A 12,687-nucleotide genomic window follows, 5' to 3' on the forward strand; every position below is an offset into this window, starting at 1 on the left:
CTGAGACACAGATCATCAGTCCACATGCAGAAAATGAACACCAGCTTGGATTTTCCATTGAAAACTATAACAGACAAATTGAGAATTTTGGTTCTGAATAGTGTTGAGCGAAATAAGCTTCGGAGGCTACATCTTCATTCAAAACTTCGGATTAATACTGTATGAACATCCGTCTCTGTACAGTATTAAAAATGTATGGGCTCCGATGAGCCACATGACTTTGAATAACTTCAGTAGTGGATTTTCATAGTGGAAAACCACTTTAAAACTTGGAACCGAACACTGCTTTGGTTCCAAGTTAACCACTTCCCATCTGGGCCATTTGCCCCCTTCCTGACCAGGCCTAATTTAGCAAAACTGACATATCTCACTTTATGTGGTAATAACTTTGGAACGCCTTTATTTATCCAAGTCATTCAGAGATTGTTTTCTCGTGACACATTGTACTTCTCTGCTTTTAAAACAGAAAGTGATACCTCATAAAATATTTATTACTTAACATTCCCCATATGTCTACTTTATGTTGGCATCATTTTGGAAATGTCATTTAATTTTTTTAGGACGTTAGAAGGCTTAGAAGTTTAGAAGCAATTCTTTAAATTTTTAAGAAAATTGCCAAAACCCACTTTTTAAGGACCAGTTCAGGTCTGAAGTCACTTTGTGGGGCTTACATAGTGGATACCCCCATAAATGACCCCATTGTAGAAACTACACCCCTCAAGGTATTAAAAACAGATTTTACAAACTTTGTTAACTTTAGGCGTTCCACAAGAATTAAAGGAAAATGGAGATCAAATTTTTAAATTTCACTTTTTGGGCAGATTTTCCATTTTAATCAATTTTTTTCTTTAACACATCGATGGTTAACAGCCAAACAAAACTCAATATTTATTACCCATATTCTGCGGTTTACAGAAACACCCCACATGTGGTCATAAACTGCTGTATGGGCACACGGCAGGGCGCAGAAGAAAAGGAACTCCACATGGTTTTTAGATGCCATGTCCCATTTGAAGCCCCCTGATGCACCCTTACAGTAGAAACTCCCAAGAAGTGACCCCATTTTGGAAACTAGGGGATAAGGTGCCAGTTTTATTAGTACTATTTTTGGGTACATATGATTTTTTGATCATTCATTAAAACACTTTATGGGGCAAGGTGACCCAAAAATTGGTTGTTTTTAGCACAGTTTCTATTTATTTATTTTTACAGCGTTCACCTGAGGGGTTCAGTCAAGTGACATTTTTATAGAGCAGATTGTTACGGACGTGGCGATACCTAATATGTATACTTTTTCTCATTTATTAAAGTTTTACGCAATAATAGCATTTTTGAAACAAAAAAAATATGTTTTAATGTGTCCATGTTCTGAGAGCTATAGTTTTTTTTTATTTTTTGAGAGATTTTCTTATGTAGGGGCTCATTTTTTTGCGGGATGAGGTGACTGTTTTATTGGCACCATTTTGTGGGACATACGCGTTTTTGATGACTTGGTGTTGCACCTTTTGTGATGTAAGGTGACAAAAATTGCTTGTTTTGACACAGTTTTTTTTTTTTTTTTTTACGGTGTTCACCTGAGAGGTTGGCTCATGTGATATTTTTATAGAGCTGGTTTTTACGGACGCGGCAATACCTAATATGTATACTTTTTTTTATTTTTTCTATTTTTAACATTTTTTTTTATTCCTTACTTGGGGACTTTTTTTTTTTATATGTGAAACTTTTTTTTATTTTATTTTTTCAACCCTTTATTTATTTATTTATTTTACACTTTTCGTCCCCCATAAGGTCATACAAGACCTCTGGGGGACATTTACTTCACTTTTTCTTTTTTTTTTCACTGTTGATTTCTCCTGTAACTGGGGCTGACATAGTAGCCCCAGTTACAGGAAAAATACACCCCCCAGAGAGGCTGTACAGCGCAATACAGCGCTGTACAGCCTCAGTGCAGGGCTGATCGAGGTCTGTGAAAGACCTCACACAGCTCCTGCACTCTCTGGTCCCGGCGGTCACATGACCGCCGGGCCGGAACAGGAAGCGCATACACAGCGCTCGGTGCAGCGATCTTGAAGGCAGGGACACCTGGGCACTGTCCCTGCCTTCTCTCTGGGTTGCCCTGCTGTCACTGACAGCGGGCAACCCGATCAGCAGCTGCACGATTAGCGTGCAGCTGCAGTTTCTGAACGGACGTTTTAAAACGTCCATTCAGAAATAGAGATCCACCCATAGGATGTTTATATCCTATGGGCGGACGGAAAGTGGTTATTAGTGGGACCCGAAGCATAGTTCGGTTTGAAGTTTTAAAGTGGTTCTCCACATTAAAAATCAACTACCGAAGTTATTCAACTAAGTCACACGCGTCTTTGCGAATAACTAACTTCGGCTCATCAGAGCCCATGCATTTTAATACTGTACAAAGACAGATCTCCATATCGTTTTAATCTTAAATTTCGATCAAAGCGACTTCTGATGTAGCATCTGAAGCTCGTTTCGCTCAACACTAGTTCTGAAAACACTAACCCTGGGTTCACACTTGAGCGTTTTACAGCGCGTTCCTACGCGCTGTAAAACGCACAACAAGGAGAAACCAATGCTTCCCTATCAGCATGGTTCTCACCTGGGCGTTTTACAGCGCGTACGATCGCGCTGTAAAACGCCCGACGCTCAAACAAGTACCTGACCCTTTTTTTGAGCGTTTGTCGCGCGTTCCCGCACATAGAAATTCGGGAACGCGCGACAATGTGTGAACAGCAATCTCTGTATGCGCGCTTGTAAACGCCCGTACAAGCGCGCATACAGAGCGCTCCTTTCGGAACGCTCAGGTGTGAAAGCAGGGTAAGGCTGGGTTCAGACCTGAGCGTTTTACAGCGCATTCCTACGCGCTGTAAAACGCTCAACAGGCAAGAACCAATGATTCCCTAGGGGAATGGTTCTCACCTGAGCGTTTTACAGCACGTACTATCGCACTGTAAAACGTCAACAAGAGCTTCTTTGGGGCGTCTTGTCGCGTGTTCCAGTACATAGACTTCAGCGGGAACGCGCGACAATGGGCGTTCGCTTGTCTCTGTATGCCCAATTGCAAAGGCCCGTACAATCGCGCATACAGAGCGTACGTTCAGTACGCTCAGGTCTGAATCCAGCGTTAACTTCTGTGGAAAATGACCTAAGGGTATGTTCACATGGTTGTATCAGAATGCAAAAACTTAGGTATAGAATCTGCATCAAAATAGTACACATTTTGTGTGCTGTTTTTTATTCAATTTTCCAATTTGTTTGGTTTGTAGTGCCTGATTTTTAGATCTTTTATTGATTTCTGGGGAGGTTCCCACACAGAATAAGCACCAAGAATGAATGAAAAAAATATATAATTCTATATAAACTACAGGGCAGATTTCCAATTGTAAACAATAGGATGTGATATGAGAGTGGACTTAGGTGTCAAATGTGCCAAAACCTACATGGAAAATCTGTTGCGTGAACACAGTTTAAATAGACTATACCAAATTACTGTATTTTTGTTCTTTTACAGTCAGTATTTGATACTAATACTTATTTTATAATCTTTTTTAAGGGTCTGCAGGTAGCCCAAAAGGAAGCGCAGATCAGAATGTTGGAAGCTCGAATTCGACAGACTGACACGACTGTTTTTTCACACAGTCAAATGCTGCTGGAGAAATCTGAATGCCACTCCATGCAAAATGGTGAGATCACAAATGAATGTCTATTCTCTAGGCCAGTGTTTCCCAACCAGTGTGCCTCCAGGTGTTGCAAAACTACAACTCCCACATGCCTGCACAGCCAAAGGCTGTCCGGGCATGCTGGGAGTTGTAGTTTTGCAACAGCTAGAGGCACGCTGGTTGGGAAACACTGCTCTAGGCAATAATCTGGGCTTGTTATTGAAAATGTTTTACCAAAAGAAGATTTATCATTTATCCACTGCTGTGGGTCAGTGCAGTTTTTGAAGCCAAAATCAGGAGTCGATCATAAAAAGGTAGATGCAACTTTAATTTTTTTATTTTTTATTTCACTCCAGCTTGGTGAGGTGGGATAGGGAAATGCATACTAGTGCTTATAAACGTCCCACATTATATCAATTCACCTGAATGGGGATTCAAGTGCTAGTTGTCACCAAATCAACCCTATTCAGATCAATGGAACTGACTTTCAATCTCAGAAATTTTCTGCAACAAAATCTGCTGCATCTGTGAAGGCACCCTAAGGCGACTTGCACACTTTGCGGAATACGTGCGTTTTTTCCACATGGATTTACTTTCGGAAAAAATGTAGTGTATTACAGTACCAGTAGAGCGTATGAAATGACACAAATTTAATGTATTCTTTGTGGATTTTTTGTGTACTCTGTGGATTTCTACAGGTATTAAAAAAAATGGTGGCAAGTGCACTGCTGGGCGGACCACAAAATGTATACAGTTGTGTGCATGAGGCCTTACATATACAACATAACATGATCTGTCGCTTTCTCTGTGCTTCCCAGTTAATTATTCCCAGGACATGTAAGTCACAATGACCTCCCTTCAGGGAGTGGCATATTTTACATAGTAACATAGTACATAAGGTTTTAAAAAAACATATTTGTCCATCCAGTTCGGCCTGTCATCCTGCAAGTTGATCCAGAGGAAGGCAAAAAAAAACAAAACTGTGAGGTAGAAGCCAATTTTCCCCACTTTAGGGGAATAAAAAATTGCTTCCCAACTCCAATCAGGCAATCACAATAACTCCCTGGATCAACGACCCCTCTCTAGTATCTATAGCCTGTAATATTATTACGCTCCAGAAATACATCCAGGCCCCTCTTGAATTCCTTTATTGTACTCACCATCACTACCTCCTCAGGCAGAGCGTTCCATAGTCTCACTGCTCTTACCGTAAAGAATCCTCTTCTATGTTTGTGTACAAACCTTCTTTCCTCCAGATACAGAGGATTTTCCCTTGTCACAGTCCTGGGGATAAATAGATAATGGGATAGCTTTCTGTACTGACCCCTGATATATTTATACATAGTAATTAGATCTCCCCTCAGTCGTCTTTTTTCTAAAGTGAATAACCCTAATTTTGATAATCTTTCAGGGCACTGTAGTTCCCCATTCCAGTTATTACTTTAGTTGCCCTCCTCTGGACCCTCTCCAGCTCTGCTATGTCTGCCTTGTTTACAGGAGCCCAGAACTGTACACAGTACTCCATGTGTGGTCTGACTAGCGATGTGTAAAGTGGTAGGACTATGTTCTTATCACGGGCATCTATGCCCCTTATGATGCAACCCATTATCTTATTGGCCTTGGCAGCAGCTGCTTGACACTGGTTCTTGCAGCTTAGTTTGCAGTTTATAAAAATTCCTAGATCCTTTTCCATGTCAGTGTTACTGAGTGTTTTACCATTTAGTATGTACGGGTAACTTGCATTATTCCTCCCCATGTGCATAACCTTACATTTGTCAGTGTTAAACCTCATCTGCCACTTATCTGCCCAAGCCTCCAATCTATCCAGATCCCTCTGTAGTAGTATATTGTCCTCTTCAGTGTTAATTACTTTACACAGTTTAGTCTCATCGGCAAAAATTGATACTTTACTATGCAAGCCTTCTACAAGATCATTAATAAATATATTGAAGAGAATAGGGCCCAATACTGACCCCTGAGGTACCCCACTAGTTACAGTGACCCATTCAGAGTGTGTATTGTTAATAACCATGCTCTATTTTCTATCATTGAACCAGTTACTTACCCACATACAGACGCTTTCTCCCAGTCCGAGCATTCTCATTTTATATTTGAATCATATTATGCACGTGGAGGACATGAAAGCACCCAAACCAGAGTCTTACTATACTTTTAAGACTATGTACACCTTTGGGGGCATTTTTTTAAAATTATTACATTATACTTATTCTGAGATAAAAATATTTTTTTTCAATTGGTCTTTATTAACAATATGGAATCCTTTTTCTGTACAGAGCTGACATGCTCTACTAGCTGCCTGTGAATTTTTTGTCTTCAGTCATCTGAGGAGCAAACAGACTCCTCATCTCTTCTCTCTGTCATTCTAAACACTATCAAAGCTCAATTCTTATCATATTGATAGTAATGTGGCTTAAATACGCGTTTATGCCCTCTTAGTAGTTTAGAAATAAGGGTAATTAGATGATGCAAAAAATCTATTTTTTTGCGATGCAGACAGCTGCCGCTCAAATTGCAGTCCCCAATGCATGGAACAGCCGGCTGCATGAGGCCTAAGGTTGTGTGTATCCTCTATCACGGCCAGAAACACTGACCATGTTCAAAAACATAAAAGAAAACCTTGAGAGAGGGTTTAGTCGCGAATTATCATCCCCAGTCAATGCTGGATTCTTCTTTGTAAAAAAAAAAAAAAGTGGGTCACTCTGTCCTTGCATTGATTATTGTGGACTGAATACGATAATCCCTTGCAATTGATTCCTGAGCTTGACAGACTTCGGGGTGCCAGAATCTTTTCTAAATCTGCGAGGGGCTCTGAGAGGGAAACGGGTGGAAACAAGTGCGGATGCAATGCGATTTTCACACATGCTTGCTAGGAGATGATGTTAGTAAATTGATAAAAGTTAATTTACTGTATTATTTTCCCTTATAACATGGTTATAAAGGACAATAATAGCATTCTTAATACAAAATGCTTACTAAAATGTTGATTATGGGGTTAAAAAATAAAAACAATTAACTCACCTAATCCACTTGATCACGCAGCCAGCATAGTCTTCTTTCTTCTTCTTTCAGGACCTGCAAAAGGACCTTTGATTACATAATTGCGCCCACCATGTGGTGAGCATGGTGACGTCAGCACAGGTCCTGCTGAATAAAGATAGAAGGATCTTCTATCTTCATTCAGCAGGACCTGCACTGATGTCATCAAAGGTCCTTTTGCATGTCCACAAAGAAGAAGAAAGAAGAGGATGCCGGCTGCGCGATCAAGTGGATGAAGTGAGTTAATTATTTTTATTTTTTAACCCCTTTAACCCCATTTTTTTATCATGCGTGTGCAAAACGCATTGAACCCGAGCGATAAAATCTGAGCAACGCAACGCAATTTCAGTCAAAACTTATTGAAATTGTGTGCTCACAATTGTGTTTCCTGCAATATACCTGGGACGCATCCGGAGCAAATCCGGGAAGCACGTCCGAAAGAGGTCTAATGCGTTTCTGGACACAGTACCTTTTTGGTCAATATACATATAACACATTATAACACACGATTGATTAAAGCAAGGTGTTTAGCTAAAACCCCCTTTGTTTACGTCAGTAAAAAGGCATATTAGTGGTCACTAAGTGGTTAATAAGTATAGATAAAGTGTATATTTTAATTAATAACTAAAAAGGAAAATAAACTGCAAAAATAAACATTAATTTTCACAGGAGAAATTTAGACTTCAGAGCGAGGACGCTGCGTTGGAGGCCCGCACCCTGGTTGCTACAGTAGGTAGCAGCAGATTCTATCCATCTGCTGATTGATGAATTGCAATGTTCAGAGCGATGTGACACATGAGGTGCCTGTGCTGATTACTGCATGGGATGAGCTGAAGCCCGAAGGAGTAGGCTAGCCGAGACAGCAAAGTTGCTGCTCACTGGGTAAGCTCATGGGCAATAGGGAGCAATCAAGCAAATTGGTTATCTTAAGAAGGAAGGAAAAACAAAGGGGGAGATCATTTATATTGAGTGTTAATCTCCAGCTTCGGCGCGACTACTTTGGGAGAGATGTTCTGCTAAGCCACACCCCCTGGTGACATGACTGCATCCTTAGCAACAAGATGCAATGATCTTTCTCCCTGAGGGTGTGCTGGAGGAGACTAACAGTGGGATGACTACTCAGCTTCTCTATTTCTGTGTTCTAGTTTTCTGACTAATGGAGCGCTGAGTCCTGACATATCAGGTTCTGATCCTAGGACTCAGTGCTCTATTTAAATCCCTTCCTGGCCATATACCAGTGCCAGTGATAGTCTTGTTTGGGCTCACTCGCTAGATTACTGGTTTTTGGATTCATTTGTTTTTGTTAGTGCTTTTGACCTCAGCTTGTCTTGTGACCACGCTGTCTTGTGTGATTTATACTGTGCATCCCGTCTGGTATTTGATCTCGGCTTGTCTTTTGACTACTTTCAGTGTCTAATTTTTAATTTTTTTGTTATCAGCTCTATCACTGGTTGAAACTAAGGTTGAGCTTCCTGACCACTTTTCTGGTGACCATAAAAAAAAATTGTAAACTTCCGTGATAGCTGTAAAGTTTTATTTTCGCCTTAGGCCACACTCATTGGGTATGGAAGCTCAGAGGGTGTGCATCATTATGTCCCTGCTTCAGGGGGACTTTCAGGACTGGGCATTTTCACTATCGCCCAACTCTCATGAACTACTGCCTACAAGCCATTTAAAGCTGGGGAGAGGATGGCTGTAGGACAAGAGAACACAATTGATTGCTCCATGTTATCAGCCATTTAAGGCCATAGAGAGGAAGACTGTAGGACAGGATAATACAATCTATTACTCACTGTTATCAGCCATTTTTATGCCAGGGAGTAGACTGTAGGAAAGTAGAATACAATATATTGCTCCATATTATGAAGCATTTCAGAGAGGAAGACTGTAGGACAGGAGAATACAATTTATTGCTCCCTGTTATCAGCCATTTCTGGCCGGGGAGAGGAAGACTGTAGGACAGGAGAATACAATCTGTTGTTATCAGATATTTGAGGTCAGGGAGAGGATCTATTGCTCCCTGTTATCATCCATTTCAGTATTTGAGGATGCCTTCCTCAATCGGGCTCTACAGACGCTCTGTCTGCAGTAACTGTACAAAAAGACACATCAGAAATGTGAAAATGTCAGTCTTAGTGGGAGTTCATTAGGGGGAACATGACAAAGTTTACCGAGGATGTAAATGGACAATGAAGCTGATTCAATTTTTTCCCCACAATTTAGTGCTGACTTCCAGGGTGGTGCCAGATGGCTGGGCCATAATCCTATAAAAACGGACAAAGCTCACATATCAGCCACGATACAGAGACATATTAAAAGCATAACTGAGAATCACAATGCACCATACAGAACACATTTCTACAAACCGGATTCCCAAAAAGTTGGGACACTAAACAAATTGTGAATAAAAACTGAATGCAATGATGTGGAGATGGCAAATGTCAATATTTTATTTTTAATAGAACGCAGATGACAGATCAAATGTTTAATCTGAGTAAATGCATCATTTTAAAGGAAAAATACGTTGATTCAAATTTTCACGGTGTCAACAAATCCCCCAAAAGTTGGGACAAGTAGCAATAAGAGGCTGGAAAAAGTAAATTTGAGAATAACGAAGAGCTGGAAGACCAATTAACACTAATTAGGTCGGGGCGGAGCTAGCGCCTGAGGAAGATGGTGGTGTGTGTCTGAGCTCCGTCTGACTAGCATTGCTTTATCGCAGCCTACGCCAGCTAAACTGACCAGATCATGGTAAAAATCGGTAACCCGAGACAAGGGGATACCCAGCAGCACCAGAGGCCACCCGTTACCTCGGGGGATATGGATAGATTCATTAAAAAAGCGGCGGCAATACACGCAGCAAAAGAAACCAAAATGGCGCTGGCGGCTGCTCCTGAGGACGAGTACCCGAACTCAGAGGGCAGAGACAGTGACTCGGAAGAAGCTAGTGGGCGTCAAAATCTTCCTATCTCCAGGAAATACCTGAAATCGGTCCTCACCAAAGCACTGGAACCGCTAGTAAGTGAAGTTTCCTCCATGAGACAGGACATTAAACATATCGGTGGCAGAGTGGAGGAGCTGGAAACTGCTCATAATGCCATGCTGGGTTTCCAGGCGGCTGCATCTACCAGCCTACAAACGGTCCAAAACCACCTGAATTGTGTCTATGCGGCCCTAGAGGACCAAGAAAATCGAGGCCGAAGGAACAACTTAAGGTTCCGAGGCCTGCCCGAATGTATTTTAACCTCAGAAATACCGGAGGCTATGAAGGCCTTATGTGAACAGCTACTAGGCCCCGATTATCCCAGCCCGATCATTGAAAGGGCTCACAGGCCCCTCCGCCCTAAACCGAAGCCAGCCGAGCCGCCTAGAGATATAATCTGCCGATTATTAAACTTCCAGGACAAGGAAGCCATACTGGAATGCGCCAGAAAAAAAATCGGAAATCCTGTTCAGAGACCATCGCATCCATGTATATCAAGACCTGGCTCCGATTACCTTGAAAAAACGCAAGGCACTTAAGCCCTTGACAGAATGGCTCATTCAAAGAAGAATCACCTATAGATGGACTTTCCCTTTTGGCATTTCGTTCCTATACAATGGGAGCAGGATTACAATCAGAACCCATGCTGACCTGGATCAAATGTTTCAACATCTAGAGAATCCTAGCATGGAAATAGAAAACTGGGACCTAATCCAAGATGTTGCCTCCTTGCCTGATGTCCCCAAGCCGCAACCCTTTGAACCCAGGAGGACCCCTAAAGCTCAGCGACAGAGGAAGAAAACCAACCCAATCACACCTAGACGTCTATCCACAGACTCCTTTTGATTCTAATTACGTCTTTTATGTCTGTCATCTCCTAAACCAAATTTCTTCCTTCTAGAAATAACCGAAGAAATGTTCTCAATTTCTCTCATATAAGTATTCTGGTATTCTCCTCATGTATTATCTTTTGATTCTTGCTCTAATGTCCCCCCTCCATCCTTTACATAGTGACAAGTTATAATGAGTTCTGGGGGAGGGATATCCTTAGCCTTCATATTAAAGGGGCTGAGACGACCTATCTTCCTCAACCCCTGACCCCTAGTCTCTTGAAGGCCTCTATTGTTTGGTCGGCAGTACCGGAGTGGGAGGAGTTCTCTTGAGAGCTCCCTACCTCTGGTGCCTGTATAAGGCAACCTTGATAAAGCTCTGCTGTTTTAAGGGTTTATCCATATTCCCCCCCATACTGAGTAATGTATATGCAGATTCATTGCTTATGCCTTGTGTTTTTCTTTTGTTATTTTAGTTATTGTGTTCTCACTGTTATATCGTCACCTGAAGACCTCAGAAGGATGGCTTTGGTATGGGATGCTCATCAAAGGTTAGACCTTTCCACCACACTGAATACAAATATCTTCCACCAAAAACCCCAAATCTACCACTTTTTCATAACCTACAGGAAATCTATCTCTCCTCATATCCCAGATGGATGACCTCAAGATTTTTACAATGCTTCTTACAATGTCAGAGGCTTTAACTCGCTATCTAAAAGGGGTCAGATATTTGGGATGCTGATGAGAGAAGAGGTAAAAGTGGTGTTTCTTCAGGAAACGCACCTGAAACTGGGCCATTTCCCCAACCTTTCACACTCGTACTTCTCCCAATGATATCACAGTGGCTCCAACTCCACAAACTGAAAAGGAGTTAGCATAGGGTTACAGAGGGGAGTTCAGTTCCAGCTTATGGATCAAAGTTTAGATCCGGAAGGGAGGTTTATAATGCTGAAGGGGAAAATTTTCCAACATGTTTATACTTTTGTCAACGTATATGTACCCAATAGGAAACAGATTCCCTCGTTGAAAAATATTTTGGATAAAGTAAGCGATTTCAGGGAAGGAACAGTAGTGATGGGAGGGGACTTTAATCTGGTAATAAATCCCCTATTGGATTCTTCCTCTGGCAAATCTGTACACTCTCAGTCCGCTGTTCGTTCTCTGACTTCAAAGCTCTGGAGAGCCCAACTTATTGATGTTTGGCGCACTTTCCACCCAGACACTAGGGACTTCTCCTTTCACTCAACAGTCCATGGCTCATATCAGCGTCTGGACTACCTCTTTGTTTCCAAGAATCATATACAGTACTGCAAAGACACTAGCATAGACAATATCCTCCTATCCGACCACTCCCCCATATACTTGACCCTTAACCCACCAAAGAAAAACAAAACCCTTCGATCTTGGAGGTTGAATGAACAATTATTAGGAAACACTGACTCCAGATCGAAAATCAAAAAAGTCCTAGAGGACTATTTCCATCTAAACGCCTCCACAGAAATTTCTTCCCAGACCTTATGAGACGCCCATAAGGCAGTAGTTAGAGGACAATGTATTAGTATTGGTGCATATCTCAAGAAAATGAGGAACAAACAAATAGATGAGTTACATGAGAATATCACCAGACTAGAACAAGCACATAAAGTCTCCCTACTCAAGACCCACTTAGAAGAACTAAACGGATATAGGCATTCTCTTAAAGATCTTAATACTCTATCAGCAAAATATTACCTAAACTCACAACACAACATTTTTGCCCACGGGAACAAAGCATCTAGATTTGTGATGAACAGGGTGAGGACGAGGAAATCAAACAACTTTGTCCATAAACTCACTACTGCATCAGGCTCACATGTCTTTGACTCAGATTCAATCGCATCACAGTTTAGAAGTTTTTATGAATCATTATACGACCTAGACACTTCTACTTCCCCTCTCTCCTCCCCTGAACTCTTGTCTTCTATCTCTGCCTATCTAGATAAGATACACCTCCCTACCCTCTCTGAGGAGAACAGAAGTATGTTATCTTCCCCTTCACACCAACAGAATTACTAGAGGTTATACGTAACTCCCCTAAAGGGAAGAGCCTCGGCCCAGATGGCCTACCTATCTCATACTATTCTACATTTCACGATAT

At 41.5% G+C, this 12,687-nt stretch overlaps 1 protein-coding gene across 1 annotated transcript in view; it reads left to right on the forward strand.

Moving 5' to 3' along the window:
- Positions 1-12,687, forward strand: part of LOC122931583 (kinesin-like protein KIF21B) — a 735,311-nt gene that overhangs the window by 690,788 nt on the left and 31,836 nt on the right. The window contains exon 23 of the mRNA XM_044285657.1: positions 3,572-3,701. Within this exon, the coding sequence (XP_044141592.1) occupies positions 3,572-3,701 (130 nt within the window). The remainder of the gene's footprint in view (positions 1-3,571; positions 3,702-12,687) is intronic.

The sequence above is a fragment of the Bufo gargarizans genome, chromosome 3 (genome assembly GCF_014858855.1).
Source record: "Bufo gargarizans isolate SCDJY-AF-19 chromosome 3, ASM1485885v1, whole genome shotgun sequence".
NCBI classification, from domain to species: Eukaryota; Metazoa; Chordata; class Amphibia; order Anura; family Bufonidae; genus Bufo; species Bufo gargarizans.